The 19,643-nt window shown below is 42.9% G+C and overlaps 1 protein-coding gene across 1 annotated transcript in view; it reads right to left on the bottom strand.

The window, feature by feature from the left end:
* Positions 1 to 11,427: 11,427 nt before the first annotated feature.
* Positions 11,428 to 19,643, bottom strand: part of atp6v1ba (ATPase, H+ transporting, lysosomal, V1 subunit B, member a) — a 62,979-nt gene continuing 54,763 nt past the window's right edge. The window contains exons 12-14 of the mRNA XM_037123891.1: positions 19,079 to 19,183; positions 18,731 to 18,860; positions 11,428 to 12,470 (exon numbers count right to left, since the gene is read on the bottom strand). Of these exons, the coding sequence (XP_036979786.1) occupies positions 12,328 to 12,470; positions 18,731 to 18,860; positions 19,079 to 19,183 (378 nt within the window). The 3' untranslated portion in view covers positions 11,428 to 12,327. The remainder of the gene's footprint in view (positions 12,471 to 18,730; positions 18,861 to 19,078; positions 19,184 to 19,643) is intronic.

Here is a 19,643-nt window from a genome sequence, read left to right as displayed (position 1 = left end):
GATTGTTTAGTGTAAAAACCGTATTGGCAGTCACTGAGCCAGTTGTTAGTTTCAAAGTAAGAACTTAGCTGGTTATATAAGGCTATTTCAAGCAACTTGAATTGCTATACATCTGTAGTTTGAGACAAGAGTCCATGTCCTAACTAGGGGATCAGATCACTCATATAATTCAAACCATGCCTTTAGGGAATTAAACATTGCAGTTGGTGACAATGTGAGCCATCTCAGCACGCGCTAGGAACACAGTTCTCGATTTAAGCCTTTTTATTGCTTAAATTACTTCCATATACAGTAATACAGTGCGGGGGACTGAGCGCAGCTCACGTGTCTTGTCCTGTATCTTGTTGTGCAGCTTCCCCGTCTGCTCTCCTGAGCATCTCCCATGCATCTCTCATCTGAGGTCCAGCACGCTACTGCATTTAAAGGGAGACTCACCTGGCACTGCTCTCCTGAGCCCTCCCCACCTCTCTCTCTCCCACAGCCACACCTCAACCACACTAACCTTCACATACCTCCACTGCCATACTCCTTAGGCTAGACCCCCCCACCCCCATTGGAGCGAGAGAGAAAATCGGCCACGGCCATCTGCGCCTACGGTTTATGTACCACCCTGAATTTGAACGGTTGCAATGCCAGATACCAGCAGGAGATATGGCCATTGGTATCATTCATCCAATGAGGCCACTGGAGGGGAGCGTTGTCCCAACAGAGGATGAACAGCCACCCCAGTAGGTAATACCACCAACTGCCCACCAGATAGCTGCCCACCACCCAAGTGGTACCCCCGATACTGTACCCTCCCCCCCCCCCCCCATCCAACCACACACTTCTTTGGGTATGCCGTGAGCCCGGTGAATCGAGCATCATGGCCACCTGCTGCATATGCTCGGCCCAGCCACCACTATGGATGATCACATCATCCAAGCAGGCCTTCTCCAAAAGCAGACCAGAAACAGATCTAATCTAATAAGTCTTACCCTCTTTCTTCTCTATTAACTCCGAGCTGAACTTTTCACAGCTTCCACCGACAATGTAAGCAGGGCACCGAACAGCCCAAATGGATGTATAACAAATTGGTACAAACCATATGGGGTGGAGAAGGCCGTTTCATCCTTAGACCCTGGACACAAGGGAATTTGCCAGAAGCCCTTGGTCAAATCCAGTGTCATGAACAAGCCGTGCCCAACTGATCCAAGAGATTGTCGACCCAGACCATCAGGTAGGCATTAAATTGTGAAACATCATTCACCTTGTGATAGTCCACACAGAACCAGACAGTCCTATCCCTCTTGGCCACCAGAACAATGGGGTGACACCAGGCACTGTTGGACTCTTCGATTACCCCCCTGGCCAGCATGGCCGCCAGTTCCTCCAGAACCACTTTTCTCTGTCCTCGTGCACAAACTTAAGGGTCATGGACTTCAAAGTTTTATTCAGATGCTTGACGAGACCGTCGGTCTGTGGGTGTTATATGCGAATTATCAGAATTGACTTGATGCCCAATAACCCATAAAGTTCCCATAGTGTACGTGATATAAACAGGGTGCCCTGGTCAGTTAGCATCTCTTTCAGGATCCCCACTCAGGAGATGACCTGAAACAGCGCCTATGCTACACTCCTTGCAGAGATAGTGCACAGGGGCACTGTTTTGGGGTATCATTTTGTGTTAGTCCTCGTTGACTGTGCACCAGTGAAACGGCCTGATGAGGTCTATACCAGTCTGCTCAAATGGGACCTCCATGAGTGGTAATGGCCGCAAAGGCACTCTTGGATGGCTGGCTGGTTAACCAGCATTCAGGGCAAGACACACACCAGTGGTGTACACCTCCCGAAATTCCAGGCCAATAGAACCAGGATGTTATCCAGTCTAGTGTTCTGTCGTTAGGTTGTAATGAGCCACCTGGAAAACAGTTTCCCAGTGGCTTTTTGTCACCAGCAACTGAATCTACCATTGCCTGTATACCCCCTTGATCCTTACCAGAACCCTGTATGTCAACCCTGGACCAAGGGAGGAGGGTGTAGGAGCGCCAGCGACCCGGATCACCTGGCCAACCTCCATGAGCAGGGCACTCCTGGTGGAAGTGTCCGGGCCACCCGCACCTGCAGCAGACCTTCACCGGGTCAAGAGCAGCGGCTGGAACCTGGGATAGAGAGAAAGCGGATTAGGATTAGAGCGGGGCGCATGGAGGGGCTGAGTGGAGTGGCAGGGGTCTCCTGTGGGCCACCAGAATCAGGCAGCCGGGAGCCGAAGGCTGACCCTCCAGGAGCTGGCCCTTGTTGTGGACCATGAGGTAATCGTACGCGAGAGCAACTGTGGCCACCAGGTCCAGCAGTCAGCGCACCCACTCTGACATCCCCATCAGGGGTCCCTCAATGAACTTCTCCTGCACTGCTCTGCTCGAGGATCCACTCCTCCCCAGCCCCTGCAATGCATGAAATGTGGGATTTTCGTCCTCGTAAATGCCCAGAAATCTCTGAAATTTTCAGCAGTTAACGACAATATACAGCTTGTGAACGTCACATTTGTCTGTGCTACATATTGACAGAAACAAACCATGACATATGTCGAGCTAATTGCTCTAATTAGCACATGAATAGCAGTGAAACCATGTCTGGCCAGAGAATTTGTGGCCTGGCTTGAATGTCCTCACTAAGCATTGGATGAATCCACTACTTTTAAACAAGCAAGATCACTCATTATTGATTGGCAGATCTGTCACTATTGGTCACCCTGGGTCATTATAAATTTAAACCCCAATAATAACTATATATATATATATATATATATATATATATATATATATATATATATATATATATATATATATATATATATATAACCCTTCTCACCCTCAGCGGTGTATCTGATGACTGGTATTGCATACATGTTGATGGCTCCGACCTTGTTCTTACCATTCAGCTGACTTTTCAGGATCTGCCTTACTCTCTGGAGGTATTTGGCTGTGGTTGACTTCCTTGTGGCCTCTTCATGGTTTCCATTAGCCTCTGGGATGCCAAGGTACTTGTAGCTGTCTTGGATATCACCTATGTTGCTCTCTGGTAGGTCAGTCCCCTCTGTCCTGATCATCTTGCCTCTCTTTGAGACCATCCGCCACACTTGTCCAATTCGAATGACATCCCTATGTCATCGCTGTGGATCCTGGTGGTGTGGATCAGTGAGTCTATTTCTCGCTCAGTCCTGGCATACAGCTTGATGTCATCCATGTAGAGCAGGTGGCTGATTGTTGGCCCACTACGGAATTGGTACCCGTAGCCAGTCTTCGTGATGATCTGACTGAGGGGGTTCAGGCCTATGCAGAACAGCAGTGGTGATAGCGCATCTCCTTGGTATATGCTGCACTTGATGTTGACTTGGGCGATTGGCTTTGAATTGGCCTCTGGGGTTGTCTTCCACATTTCCATCGAGTTCTGGATGAAGGCCCTTAGACTCCTGATGATCTTATACAGTTCCAGACATTCCAGTATCCATGTGTGCGGCATTGAGTTGTAGGCTTTCTTGTAGCCAATCCAGGCAGTGCACAGGTTGGTCTGTCTCTTCTTACAGTCTCGGGCGACTGTTCTATCAACCAGTAGCTGGTGCTTGGCTCCTCTGGTGTTACTGCCAATTCCTTTCTGTGCCTTGCTCATGTATTGAGCCACATGCTTACTCATTTTTGCCGCAATGATGCCTGACAGGGCCTTCCATGTTGTGCAGAGACAGGTAAATGTCCGGTAGTTGGATGGGATGGGTCCCTTCTGGGGGTCTTTAATGATTAAGACTGTCCTGCCCTGGGTTAGCCACTCTGGGTGGGTCCCATCCCTCAGCAGCTGGTTCATCTGTGCTGCTAGGTGTTCATGGAGTGCAGTTAGCTTCTTCAGCCAGTATGTATGGATCATATCAGGGCCTGGTGCTTTCCAGCTCTTCGTCTTTGACACTCTCTCTTGGATGTCTGCCATTGAGATGGTTACTGGTTCTTGTTCTGGGATGTTGCTGTGGTCAGCCCTTAGGTCCACTAACCATTGGGCATCGGTATTGTGTGATGCCTCTCTTTCCCATATGTCTTAACAGTATTTTTCCACCTCAGCTCTTGTTGTTCCAGTTGTCAGCTCCAGTTGTTGTTTCCCTGCCACTGAGAGTACACCTTGGCTGGTTCAGTGGAGAACAGCTTATTTTGGCCTCTCCCTCCTTGGTGTATCTCTTCAACCGGGTGGCAACCGGGTGGCTGGGTGGCCAGAGTTTTATATATATATATATATATATATATATATATATATATATATATATATATATATATAGATAGATAGATAGATAGATAGATAGATAGATAGATAGATAGATATAGAGATAGAGATAGATGAAGTGTCTGTCTGCCACCTCAGAGCTGTAACTGTATGTAACTATCAATGGCGGCATTCTGTCTGAATTCGGACCATTTTGCAGATGTCTGTGATGTGTTGCCCTCTTTCTTCTCTATCAACTCCGAGCTGAACTCTTCACAGCTTCCACCTACACTGTAAGATCTGGTTGTTGGTACCTGAAGCTCTTGCGTACTGTCTTGTAATATGTCTTACAGGCAGCTGGAAAACAATTAAACGAGAGTGGTATGAATAAAAAAATGTAAGTCACAATAAAATTAAACAAGGAATGACAAAACAGTAAAAGTTACTCACACACAATGGCGTCATTATCCGCAACATGTAAATCTGGACCTGCAGACATAGCTCCAAGCAAGTAGGAGGTCACGGCCTCATCATGGGGTGAGGTTAGTCTGTGAAAACAAAATGCTCCCAGTGATAAATCTCCTTGTCCCTCTGCGACAGCGAAGCGGCCTCCATCAGCGACACTCTCCATGGCAACCCAGCAAATCTCCCATCAGCACAGGCCTCCTCTCAACAATGGCTGTGCAGCTAGCTTAGCTCCTGCTAGCTAGTTTAGCTGAACTTGCTTCGTGTCCAATAAAACACAAACACTTCAACTGCAATGGAGATTCCAACTCACAGCACGTCATCCAAAAATTCACATTCCGGTTCTGATAAATCACAACACTGACACACACAGTCCACTGTGTCCACAGTCCACGCCACTAACTCTCAGCTTCTTCTCCCTTACACTACGGTCTACCCCGAAGTGTAAAATCTCTTAAAAGTCATGAACTCTCACATGTAATAAGAATTACTTGTTTAACTCTTTAAAATATTCAGAACCCATGAAATTAGATTTTAAGTCACACATTTTAAACACAAATTATTTGTACATTTTAATATCTTATTTATCTCAAAATATTTCATGCAAATTTGAACTTCTTGACAACTGGCATTTTATCTTTAACTTGTTCCCAGGAGAGAAAAAAATAATAATTTTGTGTAACCCTTTTTTACATAACAGTGGCCATTGGTAATGACATAGGCTACACAATAATTAATCTAGCATACTTTCATTAAATAAATCAATTCAAGCTAAAATTTAAGAGTCTATAATAAATATAAAGGCTATACTGGGCCTGATCTATTTATGAGATTTTCTTAAAATGAAGTTAATACCTTAAAAATATACCTTTTAAAAAAAACCGTTCACCTGAGGTAAAACTCCCCCTGCTACCCTGATTTGTAGTTGTATAGCTCACAGCATTTTCATTTACATGTTAAAGCCTCCCCTAGAATTAGGGGGAGGGAGGTCATGAAGGGACAAGTGCCAAGCAAGGCCCTCCTCAATTTCCAACAATTCATGGCAGATTTCAGTGTTGCCTACAAATTGCCATGTGCAGTTGTAAACCTGAACTTCCACAACAATCTACAGTGCTGCTTACTGACGAAAATCTCAATTTTCCTTCACCTGGTCATGGCATCCTTCAGCTGTTGGGTGAACACGAAGGGATGGCAAGCCAACCCCAGCTGGATAGTCCAGAACTGATGACAGTGATCCTTGGGGGAGAGACCCACCTGGTCCAGAACAGCTTTCTTGACGGACTAGAAGCTCCCCCAAGTGGAGGACAGCAGTCAGGGTCTCCCCCGACAGTAAGGGAAGCAACTGCATGGCCCACTCCACTGCCAGCCAGCCACATGCCACCACTGTCGACTTGAACATGTCGAGAAAGCTCTGGGGCTCGTCCTTTGCCACCACTTTATGCAGTATGACCCCTGAGAGTGCTTGAGGAGGGGGAGATGGCGACCCTGCCTCCAAATAAGCCAGCAGTGACTAGAGCAGACAGGTCACTGCCTGCTTTTTATCAGTATAATTAACTTATGGGACATCTAACCAAGTGGAACATATACAATGCAAGTCCAGTGTTGTCAGATACGTTTTCTGTTACTAAAACAAGTGTAATTAAGTGAATATGTTCAAAACATATTTCTATCAACATGAAGCAGAACAGTACAGCAGTGAGTTGTGTTATCACATGTCAGGCCCAGGATATTCTGCAGGATGAGACACTGGAGTGTAATTTGAGGGCTACATAAGAGTGACTGGTCCTGTGCTTCTCTCATTCAGGCAAGTAGATTTTACTGTAGTCTTTACTGTGTAGTGTAATATAAAATTGTGGTTTAATGTTTAAATCATTGTTTTGTCATCACAATTTGTGTCTGTTCATTCACAGGATGACCTCTTTGAAAAAGCAAATACAATCACTACCCTGCTTGTACCCAGATTGTCCTTGTTCATTTGCACTTTGCACACATTTGTCTAGAGATCGTGCACAAACTGAGCATGAACATGAAAATAGTTTCATTTTCGCCCCTCATTTACTCCCATGCCCATCCAGAAAACCCCTCCCTCAACCATCACCTCCAATGGCCTTAACTGCTTCAGCCCTTGCTCCTCTGAAGATGTTCTCACACAAGTGATGTCTAACCGTGCCACCACCTGTTCTCTTATTCCTCATTCTCCTCAACTTATCTTCTGTGTTTGAGACAGTCAACCACCAAATCCTCCACTCCACTCCACTCTTGCTGAACTCTGCATTGCTGACTCTGCTCTAACCTGGTTCACATCATACCTGACAAATCGCACCTCAAGTCACATGGAATGGATTTTTGTCCAAAACCCCCTTTCTGGAAACTGGTGTCCCTCAAGGCTCACTATTAGGACTGCCTCTGTTTCCACTATATACTAGATCACTTGGCTCTGCAATCACATCACATGGATTCTCTTACCACTGTTATGAAGATGACACCTCACTGTTCCTCTCTTTTCCCCCATCCTCCACCAACATCCAAATTGCAACGCGCATCTCGGAACAGGAGCGAGGAACCTGTGAATAATCCTCGACAATGGATTGCCCTGCACCTCCAACATCACTGCTGTGGCCCAATCCTGCACATTTGCCCTCTACAACATCCACAGGATCTGGCCTTTGCTCGAAAAGGATGCAATGCAACTCCTGGTCATCTCCTTCCTGGACAACTGTAACTCGCTCTAGGTTGGACTCCCAGCCTCTGTGACTAAACCCTTGCAATGTATCCAGAACACTGCAGTGCGCCTTGTTTTCAACATACCCAAATTCTCCCATGTGACCCCCTCATCCGTGACCTGCATCCGATTCAAGATGATAGTGCCGGCCTTCAAGGCTGCCAGTGTAACTGCACCTGTCTGCCTCCAAACACTGGTCAAACCACACGCCCCAGCACGAGTGCTTCGCTCTACTACATCAGCTGGCTGGCTGGTACTGCCATCGCTGAGAGCAAACAAAGCCCACTCGGAAGACGCGACCCTTACAGGGCTCCTTGAACAGAGAGTTAGTATTGACAGCTAACAGCATGGGGTCAGAACTTTACACTGTATTTTAAGCATCTTAACATGCTCCACATCTCACCCCAAAAGTTATGGAACATCAGCAGACACCTTACAACACAGCACTGTAGCGTGTATGACTCAAAATGAATTTAAAAAAGTGGTTAAAACAGTGTGTTTGTGCAAACTGCTACATACCGGTTTGTTTACATCCCTGTCCTCCAGTAGTCCAAACTAGTCGATCTGTCGAGCGTGCGCTTACTCCCTCACTGGCAGAGACAGAAACTTGAATTTTGCAGACAGAAAGGTATTCCAGCATCTTCGTTTTTATGTTCATAACATACATGTCCATGTTACAGCCTGTCATGAGCCATGAGCCTTACAATAGCCTGTTATGAGTCTATTCGCTTTGCACTGGGAGCTAGCTTGTCTTGTTTAGCATGATCGTAGCACTAACACAGAGGAAAGCGGAGTGTCAGTGATGATCGAAGCAGCGCTATTTCCTGAAAATGGTTTGAGTCTGTGCAATGCCCAATTTTGACACACTGTGCGCTATCCTGGGACACATTAGGCTGTATGATGTCCCACTACTTACAGCATAGGCTTTCCTCTTCTCTATCCATTTGGACACAACATCCACAAGAGCACCACCAGGTCACAGATGGCCTTGGCCATGAAGCTGCCACTGCCTGTTCACTCTCTGCATCACTCTCTCTTTCGGAAACGGTTTCAATTGCCACTGAGGAGTCCCCTCTCTGTATGAGCTACGATCATGCACAGACAAGCTAGCTCTCAGTGCAAAGCAAGACTAATAACAGGCTATTGTAAGGCTCATGGCTAATGACAGGCTGTAACATGGACATGTATGTTATGAGCAGAAACACGAAAATGCTGGAATACGTTTCTGTCTGCAAAATTCAAGTTTCCATCTCTGCCAGTGAGGGAATAAGAGCATGCTCGACGGATCGACTAGTTTGGACTACTGGAGGACAGGGATGTAAACAAACCATCATATAGCAGCTTGCACAAACAAACTGTTTTAACCACTTTTTAATTCATTTTGAGTCATACACGCTACAGTGCTGTGTTGTATGGTGTCTGCTGATGTTGCATAACTTTTCGGGTGAGATTTGGAGCATGTTAAGACGCTTAAAACACAGTATAAAGTTCTGATCCCATGCTGTTAGCTGTCAATGCTAACTCTCCGTTCAAGGAGCCCTGTAAGCGTTGCACCAAAAGCGTTCGCATCTTCGGTACTGGCAAGTCAAGGGTAGCTTGAGCAACAGAGCTGCATGTTGAAACTGACCAAAGTTATCCTTTAACTGTGCTGCCACTCCAAATGTTTCTTTAAATTTGAAGTTGTGTTTTTGAAGCTTGATAGTACTTCGCCAGCACAGAGTGTACAACGAACCTTAATATTCTCATCTTTAGCTGACGAGAACTCAAAATGACTATTTTCAGCTAAGAAAATGCACATCTCTCTTCTCCCTCCATTGTTGTTTGTGTTTGTGTTGCTGCATGGTGTTACACGTGAGTTGTCCTCGTGCTGAAAAACTTGACTTGTTGCATACATGACATCAGTCCATGAGATGCAAGAAGAAAGCAAAATATATATTCGTATTAAGGAAAATGACAAAAGTAATAGTAATGCATAGTGACTGGAATAAGTAACTTTTATCTGATTACTGGTTTGGAAATATTAACACATTAGATTACTCATTACTAAAAAAAGTGGTCAGATTAGAACATCACTGGCTATGATATGTTTTGATATAGAATTGGATGCTGTTTATGAAATACTGCAATTATAAGGCATTGCTTATTTAATCAGTCCTTTAACTGACAGTTGAACCACTTAAATAGAAATCACTTCTTAGGCCCATCACTTAATTTTTACATGTTAAATATTCCAGAGGGAGGTCCAATTTTGACTAGTGTGTCCAACAATTTCATCCTAAAGATGTAAGCTCCTCAGTGTGTTGAAGATTTTCTGAAAGAGATTTCAGCATGGAAAACTCAAATCAAATATTTTCTGGTTTTTGGACGGTCCGTTCCTGTTTGATTCAGACTGGGGATATCCTTTGGTGTCTGGCACTGGGAAATTTGTAGCTGATCGCTCTGGTCCTGAAGGTTGAAAGATGGGGCTTCCATGGATAAAACTTGTTCGTGTACATCTTACAGATGGAAGGAATTTGGAGGTCTGCTGAACACCTTGTCACATTCCTTTAGCCATTCCTGAACAGTTTTTGTGGTGTTTTAGGTTGCATTGTCCTACTGCCAATAGGTAATGCCATTGGTGGGAGGTTGTTTAGGTGGCATACAGTAGTGCTTGGGTGTGTGTGTCAAGTGGCATCCACATGAATGCCAGGACCCAGGGTTTCCCTGCAGAAATTTGCATTGTGTCGAGATAATAAATGTTATTCACATCATCTGCCAGTGGTTTTAATGCTGTGGCTGATCGCTGTATAGATATTGTTATAGTTCCTCTTGGTGTGGACGGCACGCCACTTCTTCTGAGTGATTCTGATTGATAACAGCTGGTGACTTTTCTGGTTGTTTGGCCACACTGCGCAGCAACAGGTTTGGAAGAGAGAAGGTGAGGCCTTTAACCCCAAGAACACCAAACCTGCTGTCAGGCATGGTGCTGGCACTATTATACTGTGGGGCTGTTTTGAGTGAATGGAATAATGAAGGAAGAGGATTATCTCCAAATTCTTCAGGAAAACCTAAAATCATCAGGAGAAGTTTGGTTCTTGGGTTCAGTTGGGTGGTCCAACAAAACAATGATCCCAAACACATACGTCAAAGTGGTAAAGGAATGGCTAAGGTTAGAACTGAGGTTTTGGAATGAACTTCACAAAGTCCTGACTTGAACCCCATAGAGAACATGTGGACTGTGCTGAAGAAACAAGCCTGTACCAAAAATGATGTTGTTTTCATCTACCTCAGTCTTCTAGCAGATTTATATTCATGAAGATAATTGTACAGCAACAGACAGGAGAGTATTCACCAGATTATGTGGTGTAGTTAGCAATTCTGCTCCAACACCCTCTGTCAGTTCTAGTCATGTATTAATTAGAATGGCAGATCATTTGAAGTGTTAATACCTGTACTGTCACCTAAAGAGGTTGCAGTTTTCTTGACGTCAACTGCGCCACACTCAGTCAGCACTATTTGACCAGAGGAGTTATGGATTATTTCTCTGGTCATATTCAAATGTTCATTTTGTTTTGTGGACAATGCAAATGTAGCAGTAAACTATTATACATGTTAGTCTTAAGACTGAGAATTGGCAGCTGTGTCATTGAATCCAATATAAACTTTATGACTTTTGCATTTTGTAGTGGAAACATCTTCGTTAGAACGGCAGATGATTTTGGGATCATCTGCTGGAATGAGAGGAGAGAGAGAGGGGAAGACATGCAGCAAAGGGCTGCCGGTTGGCATTGAGCCAGGGCTGCTGTGATGAGAACTCAAGTCTTTTGTACATGCATCACACACCCTGCCAGGTGAGCTAACAGGGCACCTCTCACTATACAAACTGTTAGATGGGACTGGTAAATGAGGCCTACAATTGTTCACTGAGGAATCTGCATCATGACAGTGAGGGCTGACTGATCAACTGCATAAAGGCCATCTATGTTACTGATACAGACGGGGCTGAATGACTGGTGTATAGAAATGAGACAATATGTAACTTAATATTTAAGTTAATTTATTCATGGCCACAAACTCACAAAAACAATGATCGTAGCACAACAAAGAATTATCTTCTGCAAACAGATGGGAATGTTTAATATACTCTTATTTACTAATTTTTCACAACACAAAACAATATAATGTAAACATCCACTGTATTCTTTCTGAAGCACGTAGAGGAAGCAAGAGGGCAGTAAGAGTCAAAGTACTCAGCGCAAAACTGCGTAAACATCTCGACTCTGCTTGTGGACAAAGTCTGTCTTTATTGAAAATGCTTCCGTCAGCATTTTGAAAATGCCACACAAGAACTTCTGAGGATTAGCCAACTTGAAGCCACTTGCATGAAATAACACAGCAGTTGCTGATGTTAATCAATAGAGTTAGTTAGAGGAAAACTTGACAATAATATCTCCTCTGAGGAAATTCAGTACATGAGGACGTTTATTATGCCCCATTTGTGAAGCTGGGAGTTTGGTTTGTTCACTACCTTTAAGTTTGGAAAATGAAAATCAAGAAGAATCAATAATACACAGTCTCAATAGAAATCCAACTTCATGAGCATCACCTGCTGGTTCTGGCTGCAGGGGTTCTTGTACTTCTGGGCCTGTGCAATGTTAATAACCCATAGACAACAATATTACATAGCATTTCTTTTACATAGTAACAGCAGTAAGACAGACCTATATTCAAACTGATCTTTAATCTCAAGGATATGTTTGTATGTTGACATTTTAACCACAGACACTTTCCATACACTTCTGGACACAGGTACACTACAGTACATTACAGAGGAGAATGAGTAGGACTATAGGATGAGATGAAAGACGGGAATAAAGGGAGAGGATGATAGTGGGTACAAAGGTGAGCGGGGTGAGAACCAGAGCATCCCTTAGGGCCCCTCAGTGACGGGCGGCAGACTCCCTGGGGTAAAACTCGGCCAAGGTGCTCTGAGGGATCCTCTTGAGCATCTCCTTGGGGAAGATTCGCAGCAGCTGCCAACCAATGTCCAGAGTTTCATACACCGTCCTGTTGTCGTATGGTCCTGAGGGAGACAGAGAGGCCACCAATGGGGCTGGTTAGTATCTATAACATCATGTCAGCTGGGGCTCATGCAAACACATTCTCAACTTTACAACAGGGTTCGGGAGTTAGGGTTAGGGTGAAAAAAAAGGGTGAAAAAGCGAAAAATGTTCTCAAAATTTTACCCTAGGAAAAAAATACTAAGAAATCCACTCTCAACTCTCAGGAGTGGGTGGATGCACTGGGTTACTGCTTATGCATAAATGGACTGTTATCTTTAATGACAAACTGCCAAGTGTCACTGCAGTACAACAAAAACATGGTTTACCACAGTGTCCTCTGTTGCTCTGACAAAAAGACAAAATAGAGATGTATTGGATAATGAGAGACAGAGAGAGAGAGAGAGAGTCCTTCCACCCTCTCTTCTACCAGAGGCTTCAGAGACCATCCAAGACCTCCTCTTCTCCATCACCATCCCAGGATCATCCCCTCTGCTGTGAGAAGACACAACAGCTCAGCCTGGACCTCCCATTCCCCACATGCCGACCACCTTGCCATTGTGAAACACAACCAGAGGAGGCTACTTTCCCCCTCCTAAGTCCCTGCTTGCCACCCCCCTTAACATTTGTCTCACTATACAGGTTCATTAGGGCCCGAGCAGGGAACCTGCAAGGACCCTATTGTTTTTCAAAGGATTCTTTGTTTATTTATTAGGGCCCGAGCAGGGAACCTGCGAAGACCCTATTGTTTTTGAAAGGATTCTTTATTTTTTTTTTATTCTTCGGACAAAATGATTGTATTTTTCACTGCCTGGACATACCCCAAAACTCACCAAACTTGGAATATAAGTCACACCTGGCGAAAAATGTTATCATCTATTGTCGTCCTGAATTTCTGCCACTAGGTGGCACTCTAATTAAGGAAAGTGCGTTTTGGCTAATAACTCCCATATACTTTGTCGCACATTCAAAAACCTTATATCCACGCGTTCAGTGAATTATGCAGTCTCGTGGTATAGGCCCCGCCTATTTCTGCCAACCATTTTTTTCGCTACATCGCAAAATGTCGAAAACCTATATTTTCGAACTAGTCCCAGGCAATTTCACCGATTTGCACGAAACTTGGCACACAGCATCCGTGGACCCTCCTGACAAAAAGTTATTAAAAGAATTTTGATAGGCCAAACAATACTCAAATTATTAAATAACAACTTCCTGCAGATTTCCTTCCAAACAGGAAGTGTTGGATATCTCCACAATGGTGTGTCCAAATGACATGAAACTTAAGATAATACTTTGACATGAGTTCCTGAGGATGTGTCCAAAAGTTTAGGCGATGACCACAAGGTGGCGCTCTTTAAATTCAAATAGTTTATATCTCCACATCGGTTGGGCGGATTGACACCAAACTTGGTATAATCATTGCCACTGCCCTCTTGAGGATATCCGACAAAGGACTTATCAATCGGCTACTAGGTGGCGCTCTGGTGCCAGTTTGATTTTATATTTGGCCCTGTGCCCACACCTTAACACTTACGGAAATGAAATTCATAGGGGTGGTATAGACTAGCCCCTGCAACTTACACACCAAAAATAACCAGCAGGTGGCGCTATTTTCCACGTGAAAGCGTTTTTGGCCCATAAGTCACACATAATGTGTCACACATCCTTATTTCTCCATGTTCCCTCAATTCAGCTGAATTATTTGGTGTAGGCCACGCCCACTTTCGAGCTAACTTTCCGTTCGCAAAATTGCAACAAATGCAAAACCTACTTTTTCGAACTCCTCCTAGGCAATTTGACCAATTTGCACTAAACTTTGCGTGAAGCATCTATGGACCCCCCTGACAAAAAGTTACCAAAAGAATTTTGATAGTCCATAAAACGCCCGAAATTTAAAAACAAATTCCTGCATATTATGTTGAAAGCAGACAATCTTGTACATCTTAACAAAATACTGTCTGATTATCACGTAAATGTTCATAATTGTGTTCCATGGACTGATGAGGCTTTGTGTAAAATTTGGTGCAAATCTGCCAATAGGTGACGATTTGGTCGCAGTCTAATTGGTTTGAATGGAAAGTAAATGGGAAAATCTTAAAATCCTCTTCAAAACTCATCGCCTTTCAACCTCTTGTTGTGCTTCATGCTTTGAGCTACAGATACCATTCCACCTTTTAAAGAGTCAGAAGACCTTGAACTATTGGGCATGTATTCAGTTTTTAAAAACCATTTACAGTTTTAGTTTTAAGGATTTTTAGGCCTTCTTCTGGTTTTGTAATGGGTGTGTATTGCATGAGGTAGAGGGCGTGACATCATCGCTAGAGTGTAGAGCAGCTGAAAGAACTGGAGAAAAAATTCTCTTCAGCTTGATTTGGATCCCACCTCTTTTACTTCACATAGACACTATATACATAGAAATGAAGAACATCTTGTTGGTTTTCACCTGATGGTCCTATTTCAGATGTAGGACTTACACTCCAGCAGCTCCCCCATAAGCCTCAATGTTAATTTTGAGCCAAGGTTTCTGGAGGAGGGCAGACAGTACTTGTTTTGTCCCTCGCTCTGCTGCTGTCATTTTTTACTCTCCAGATATAAAAAAATTACATCGCAGATTTCAGCAATGTCTCTTGTTACTCAAAATATAAATATTTTGGCGACAACCCTTACATTTATTTCAAAACTGTTCACCTTTTTAAGCTCTATCAGCCCTCTTACTTTTTAGCTTTCATCATGCAGCACACCCCATTAGTTAATCAGTTCTTCTCTGATCTGGCTGGATTCTCTGGATTTTTTTCAAGATCTCCCACACAGACTCCCAAGAGCAAGCACAGTAAGATGGAACTTTCATATCTGTGCTGTGAACACTGTGTTTGAGCACGAATGTGACATCATCCAGTGTTTTGAAACCATAAGAGGAGTTTGAGCCTACCACTGTGCGGGAAGCTTGAGGGATTGTGCGGCTACTGGACGATGATATTTTCAGCTTCTTCCCGAAACTATTTCATTGCATTTTGCCTCGTGTCAACGTTTTCTTAAGCCAGCTTGAGAAGCGGACCATCAACTCAGTCTTTGTCTGGGGAATCATGCAGCAGTACATGAACTTTTTCTGACTTCATCATACATTATTTAAGATTAGTGGGAACAGGCCACCAAATTATAAAGGAACAGCTTCTTCATTGCAAGGTGTTGGAAGCCCTGACGGCAGCATGCCCCAAGGTGCGCGGACTGCGAGGGCCCGTTCAATGCTGCTTGCAGCTTTAATTTTTATTGTTTTTTAATGCATTCATTTCATATAAGCTGTTGAGATATTCAGGGTCTCCACTCCTCAACCTTCGAGCTGAAGAGTGGAAACCCTGAATTGGGGTCTTGGTGTGGTATAAAGGAGATCTTTGCCATAAGATCTCACCAGTAAACCAGGGTAAATCACACATTGTAAATCAACCTTGGTTGAGATTAGATCAAACCCTAGGCATTACTGATAGGGATCTACATCTCTGTGCAATTTATATACCCCCAGTAGATTATCCTTATTTTGAAGAAGACATTTTTGACACTCTCCATTCAGAAATTGCTTATGTCCAGGCCCAGGAAAAGGTGCTCCTAAGTGGAGATCTGAATGGAAGAACAGGAATTGAACCTGAACCTGACTGAACCTCATGGACCCACAGGGCAATAACCACGTATTTGGTCAGGCCCCTCGTTTACCACACCAACCATCACTCATCAGAACAATCTTACCTCTGAAATAAATCAAAGTCTCAGAGAGATAGTGCATCTCTGTTGGGCCTGTACATAGGTAGGTTCAGAGGAGACTCTTTAGGGAGATTCACCTACTCCTCAGCTCTTGGGTCTAGTGTAGTAGACTATGAAATCACTGACATTGACCCCTCCATTATTAGTGCATTCACTGTCAGACAGCAATCCCCAATTTCAGACCACAACCAAATAAATGTATTCTTTAAACTCTCAGATCAATCCAGTAAGCTATTTAAATTAAATCCTACCTACAGATGGGCCCCAGACAGTGGAGACAAATTCATCATGGCCTTGAACTCACCTGATCTGATGAATGACATATGAACTATCATTGATTATATCAACATGATATTTCATAAGGCAGCTATTAAAGCTGACCTCATAAAACAAAAACGGAATCCTGTTAAAAAGCAAAATGCTGACAAATGGTTTGATCAAGAATGCAAGACCAACAGAAAAGCTGAGAAAAATAACAAATGAAAAACATCGCCAACCAAACAACCCAGACTTACGCATAAGATAAAATGTGATTTTAAAGAAATATAAATGTACAATTAGGAGCAAAAGACAAAATTATACACACACTTGAAGATATTGAGAATGCCATTAATCAAAATCAATTCTGGGATATGTGGAACAATTTCGACACAAACAGGGTTTCCCCAAGAAAACTTACTAAGCCTGGTGGTAGGTTGGAAGGGCGGCCCACCGGCAGCAAAGGATGTTTTTTCTTTTTTGTGACAGGGCCTGACACAGGCCAGCAACTGACTGAGTGCAGTGCCCTTTAGTTAACAGATTCATGACGTAGTAGAGTATAGAGTAGTTCCATAATACCTTGAATTAAATTAAATTAAAGTTCATTGGTGGGGAATTACATGCTTTGGGGGCCAGTAAAGGCACTGAAAACCACCAATTATGGCTTCATGCTCCATATTAAACACTGGCTTGAATGCTGCAGCAATTGACAAGCCTACAATATGGAAACAGTGCAAGCTAACTATTGGATATTTCATAATAGATATTTCATCATATTGAGTGACATATTTACATTCGAAACAATGTGGCTTTGTTTACATTTGATTCTGCTCGCTGCCAAATTGATGCTGGTGCGATGGTGGAGAGACCCAACATAAGCGTTTAGCACAACTTGCTTACAAGTAGGATTAAACCAGCTACTGCCATAGCCTGTCTAACACTGAATTTAAACGTGGCACTTTACTACTAATCCACTGTGAAATTAGTGCACTTAATATTGTTAATACTTTCACATGGTTTCTGGGGTGTTAGGTGATGCAAAAGACACCTGACCTCAGACCCGCCACGTATTCATGTGTTGACCATAAGATGTCGCCATTGCGCTTTCAACTTTGTAACTGACATAGTCAAACCTATTTTGAATAAATAAACAAACAACGCTTAGCCTAGCGGTGGGAAATTTAAAGGGACATTCCGGTGTAAGTTTAATCCATGTTCTAACACACCTTGACACCGAGTATGACACCCCTCGAGAGATAAAGTTTGCGGACCGCAAGAGTTTCATATATGAGAGTTTCATATATATAGCGGATATTATGCCTTTGTTAGATGGAGCTGTTGGAAACAAAGTATCCATGGGCTGTTGTTCAGAGATTGCAGGATATGATCGTGTTTGGTTACAAATCCAATCCCAGACCTGTAGAAATCTTAAAATATGTGATTTTGGTAATCAAATTTAGCTCTAAGCTGGTCAAATGAGGTACAAGTATCTATGTACAGATCTTTAAATGGAACAATACCTTTGTAGGAAGGGTAGGAAATGACCAGTCAGGTACAGTAGGTATCCAACTGTAATACCTATAGACTGATACTAATAATTACTTTCAATTATTCAGTAATCTCTTTTAATTTATAAAATGCTTTAAAATAGTCATAAATGCACACCACAACTTTACAATCACCCAGGTGAAATTCATTTATATGCGTCTAACCTCGATACTAAACCCCAAGATATTTACCAGCAGTACTTTAACAGTATTAGGACAAAAGGAACAAAATTCTCAAGTTTGAGAAGCAGAACTTTGAGAATGTTGAAATAATGCTTGACAAATTCCTTAAAGAGGGAAATATTTTTAAAACTTGGTCCTATATTTACATGTACTGGTGTGTACATAATTCATTCTTGCCAAAAGTTTAAAATCAGCCCAGTATATCACCTCAGCTGGCAGCCAACATACAGTTGGTTACACAGCACAACATACAGAGACTTTTTTTGTTGAATAACATACATTTTAGCCATTGCAGCTGTGTCATGGCTGCCAGAGGAGGTGATCTTCTAGACTGATTCCAGTTCCTGAAATCATATACAAACTGGCAAGAAGAGAATTGCTGCATTTGTGACAAGGCAGATGTTACAATGAACATCCCATAATAGCTGTAATTGCCAGCTACCGCTTGCATATTCACAGAATGATGTGGACTACCTTTGTAACTAATACATGCACATGATGTTGAAAATGTGTAAATTGTCCCTTTAGTATGTTCTTACCCTGAGCGATGAAGTTCTTCTCAAACTTTTGTAGGAACTCGAGGTAGAGCAGATCATCAGAGGTGAGGGCCTCTTCTCCCACCACAGCCTTCATAGCCTGAACATCCTTACCGATAGCATAACAGGCATACTGAAGATAAGGAGAGACATTAATATGAATAAGGATAATTTATTTCATGGTTATCAAAGAACTGTCATCAAGCATCTGTACATTGTTACTAGCCTATCCAAAAAAAATTCTCGCCATTGCTTTGAGTTATCCATCAAAATTTCATTTGGACTTTATCCAGAAGTAAAAAAAAAACAAACAAAATGCAATATTGAGGCACAATAGGTAAGACTTATTACCAGCTGGTTAGAAACATCAGCATGATCCTTCCTGGTCATCCCCTCCCCAATGGCTGACTTCATCAGACGGGACAGGGAGGGCAACACATTGATGGGTGGGTAGATCTGAAAGACACAGATTAGATGAGATTATCATATTACATTAATTGTTATTGCAAATACTACTTTATATTGAGTGGTTTTTAAGACAAATAACAGGAATATTTGAATCAGTACAAATCTTGGTGTATAGGTCTATTTAGGGTCATATCTACTTTGTGCTTTATATGTGGACTGATGAAATAAGTCTTCCAAGATTAAGCTCTCTTGAAATTGTTAATGATGGAGAACAATGATGAGAGAATGACTTGGCTCACAAGCTTTACATTATAATGAAAGAAACATTTTGATGAGTTAAAGGGACAGTTTGTGTTTTTTGAAGTGGGGTCATATAAAGTACATATCTATAGTTGATCTGTTCTCTACTGTAATCACCGATCAGTGCAGCCTTAGTTTGGAGAAGTAGAGAGAACCTCCGTATCCCTACGCATTAGCGCAACTGGGAAACAGGTGATCTGCAGGCTGC

This window comes from Acanthopagrus latus, chromosome 15 (assembly GCF_904848185.1).
Source record: "Acanthopagrus latus isolate v.2019 chromosome 15, fAcaLat1.1, whole genome shotgun sequence".
Classification (NCBI taxonomy): Eukaryota; Metazoa; Chordata; class Actinopteri; order Spariformes; family Sparidae; genus Acanthopagrus; species Acanthopagrus latus.
Note: the sequence above shows the minus strand (reverse complement) of the source record. Positions and strands in the feature narration are given on the sequence as shown.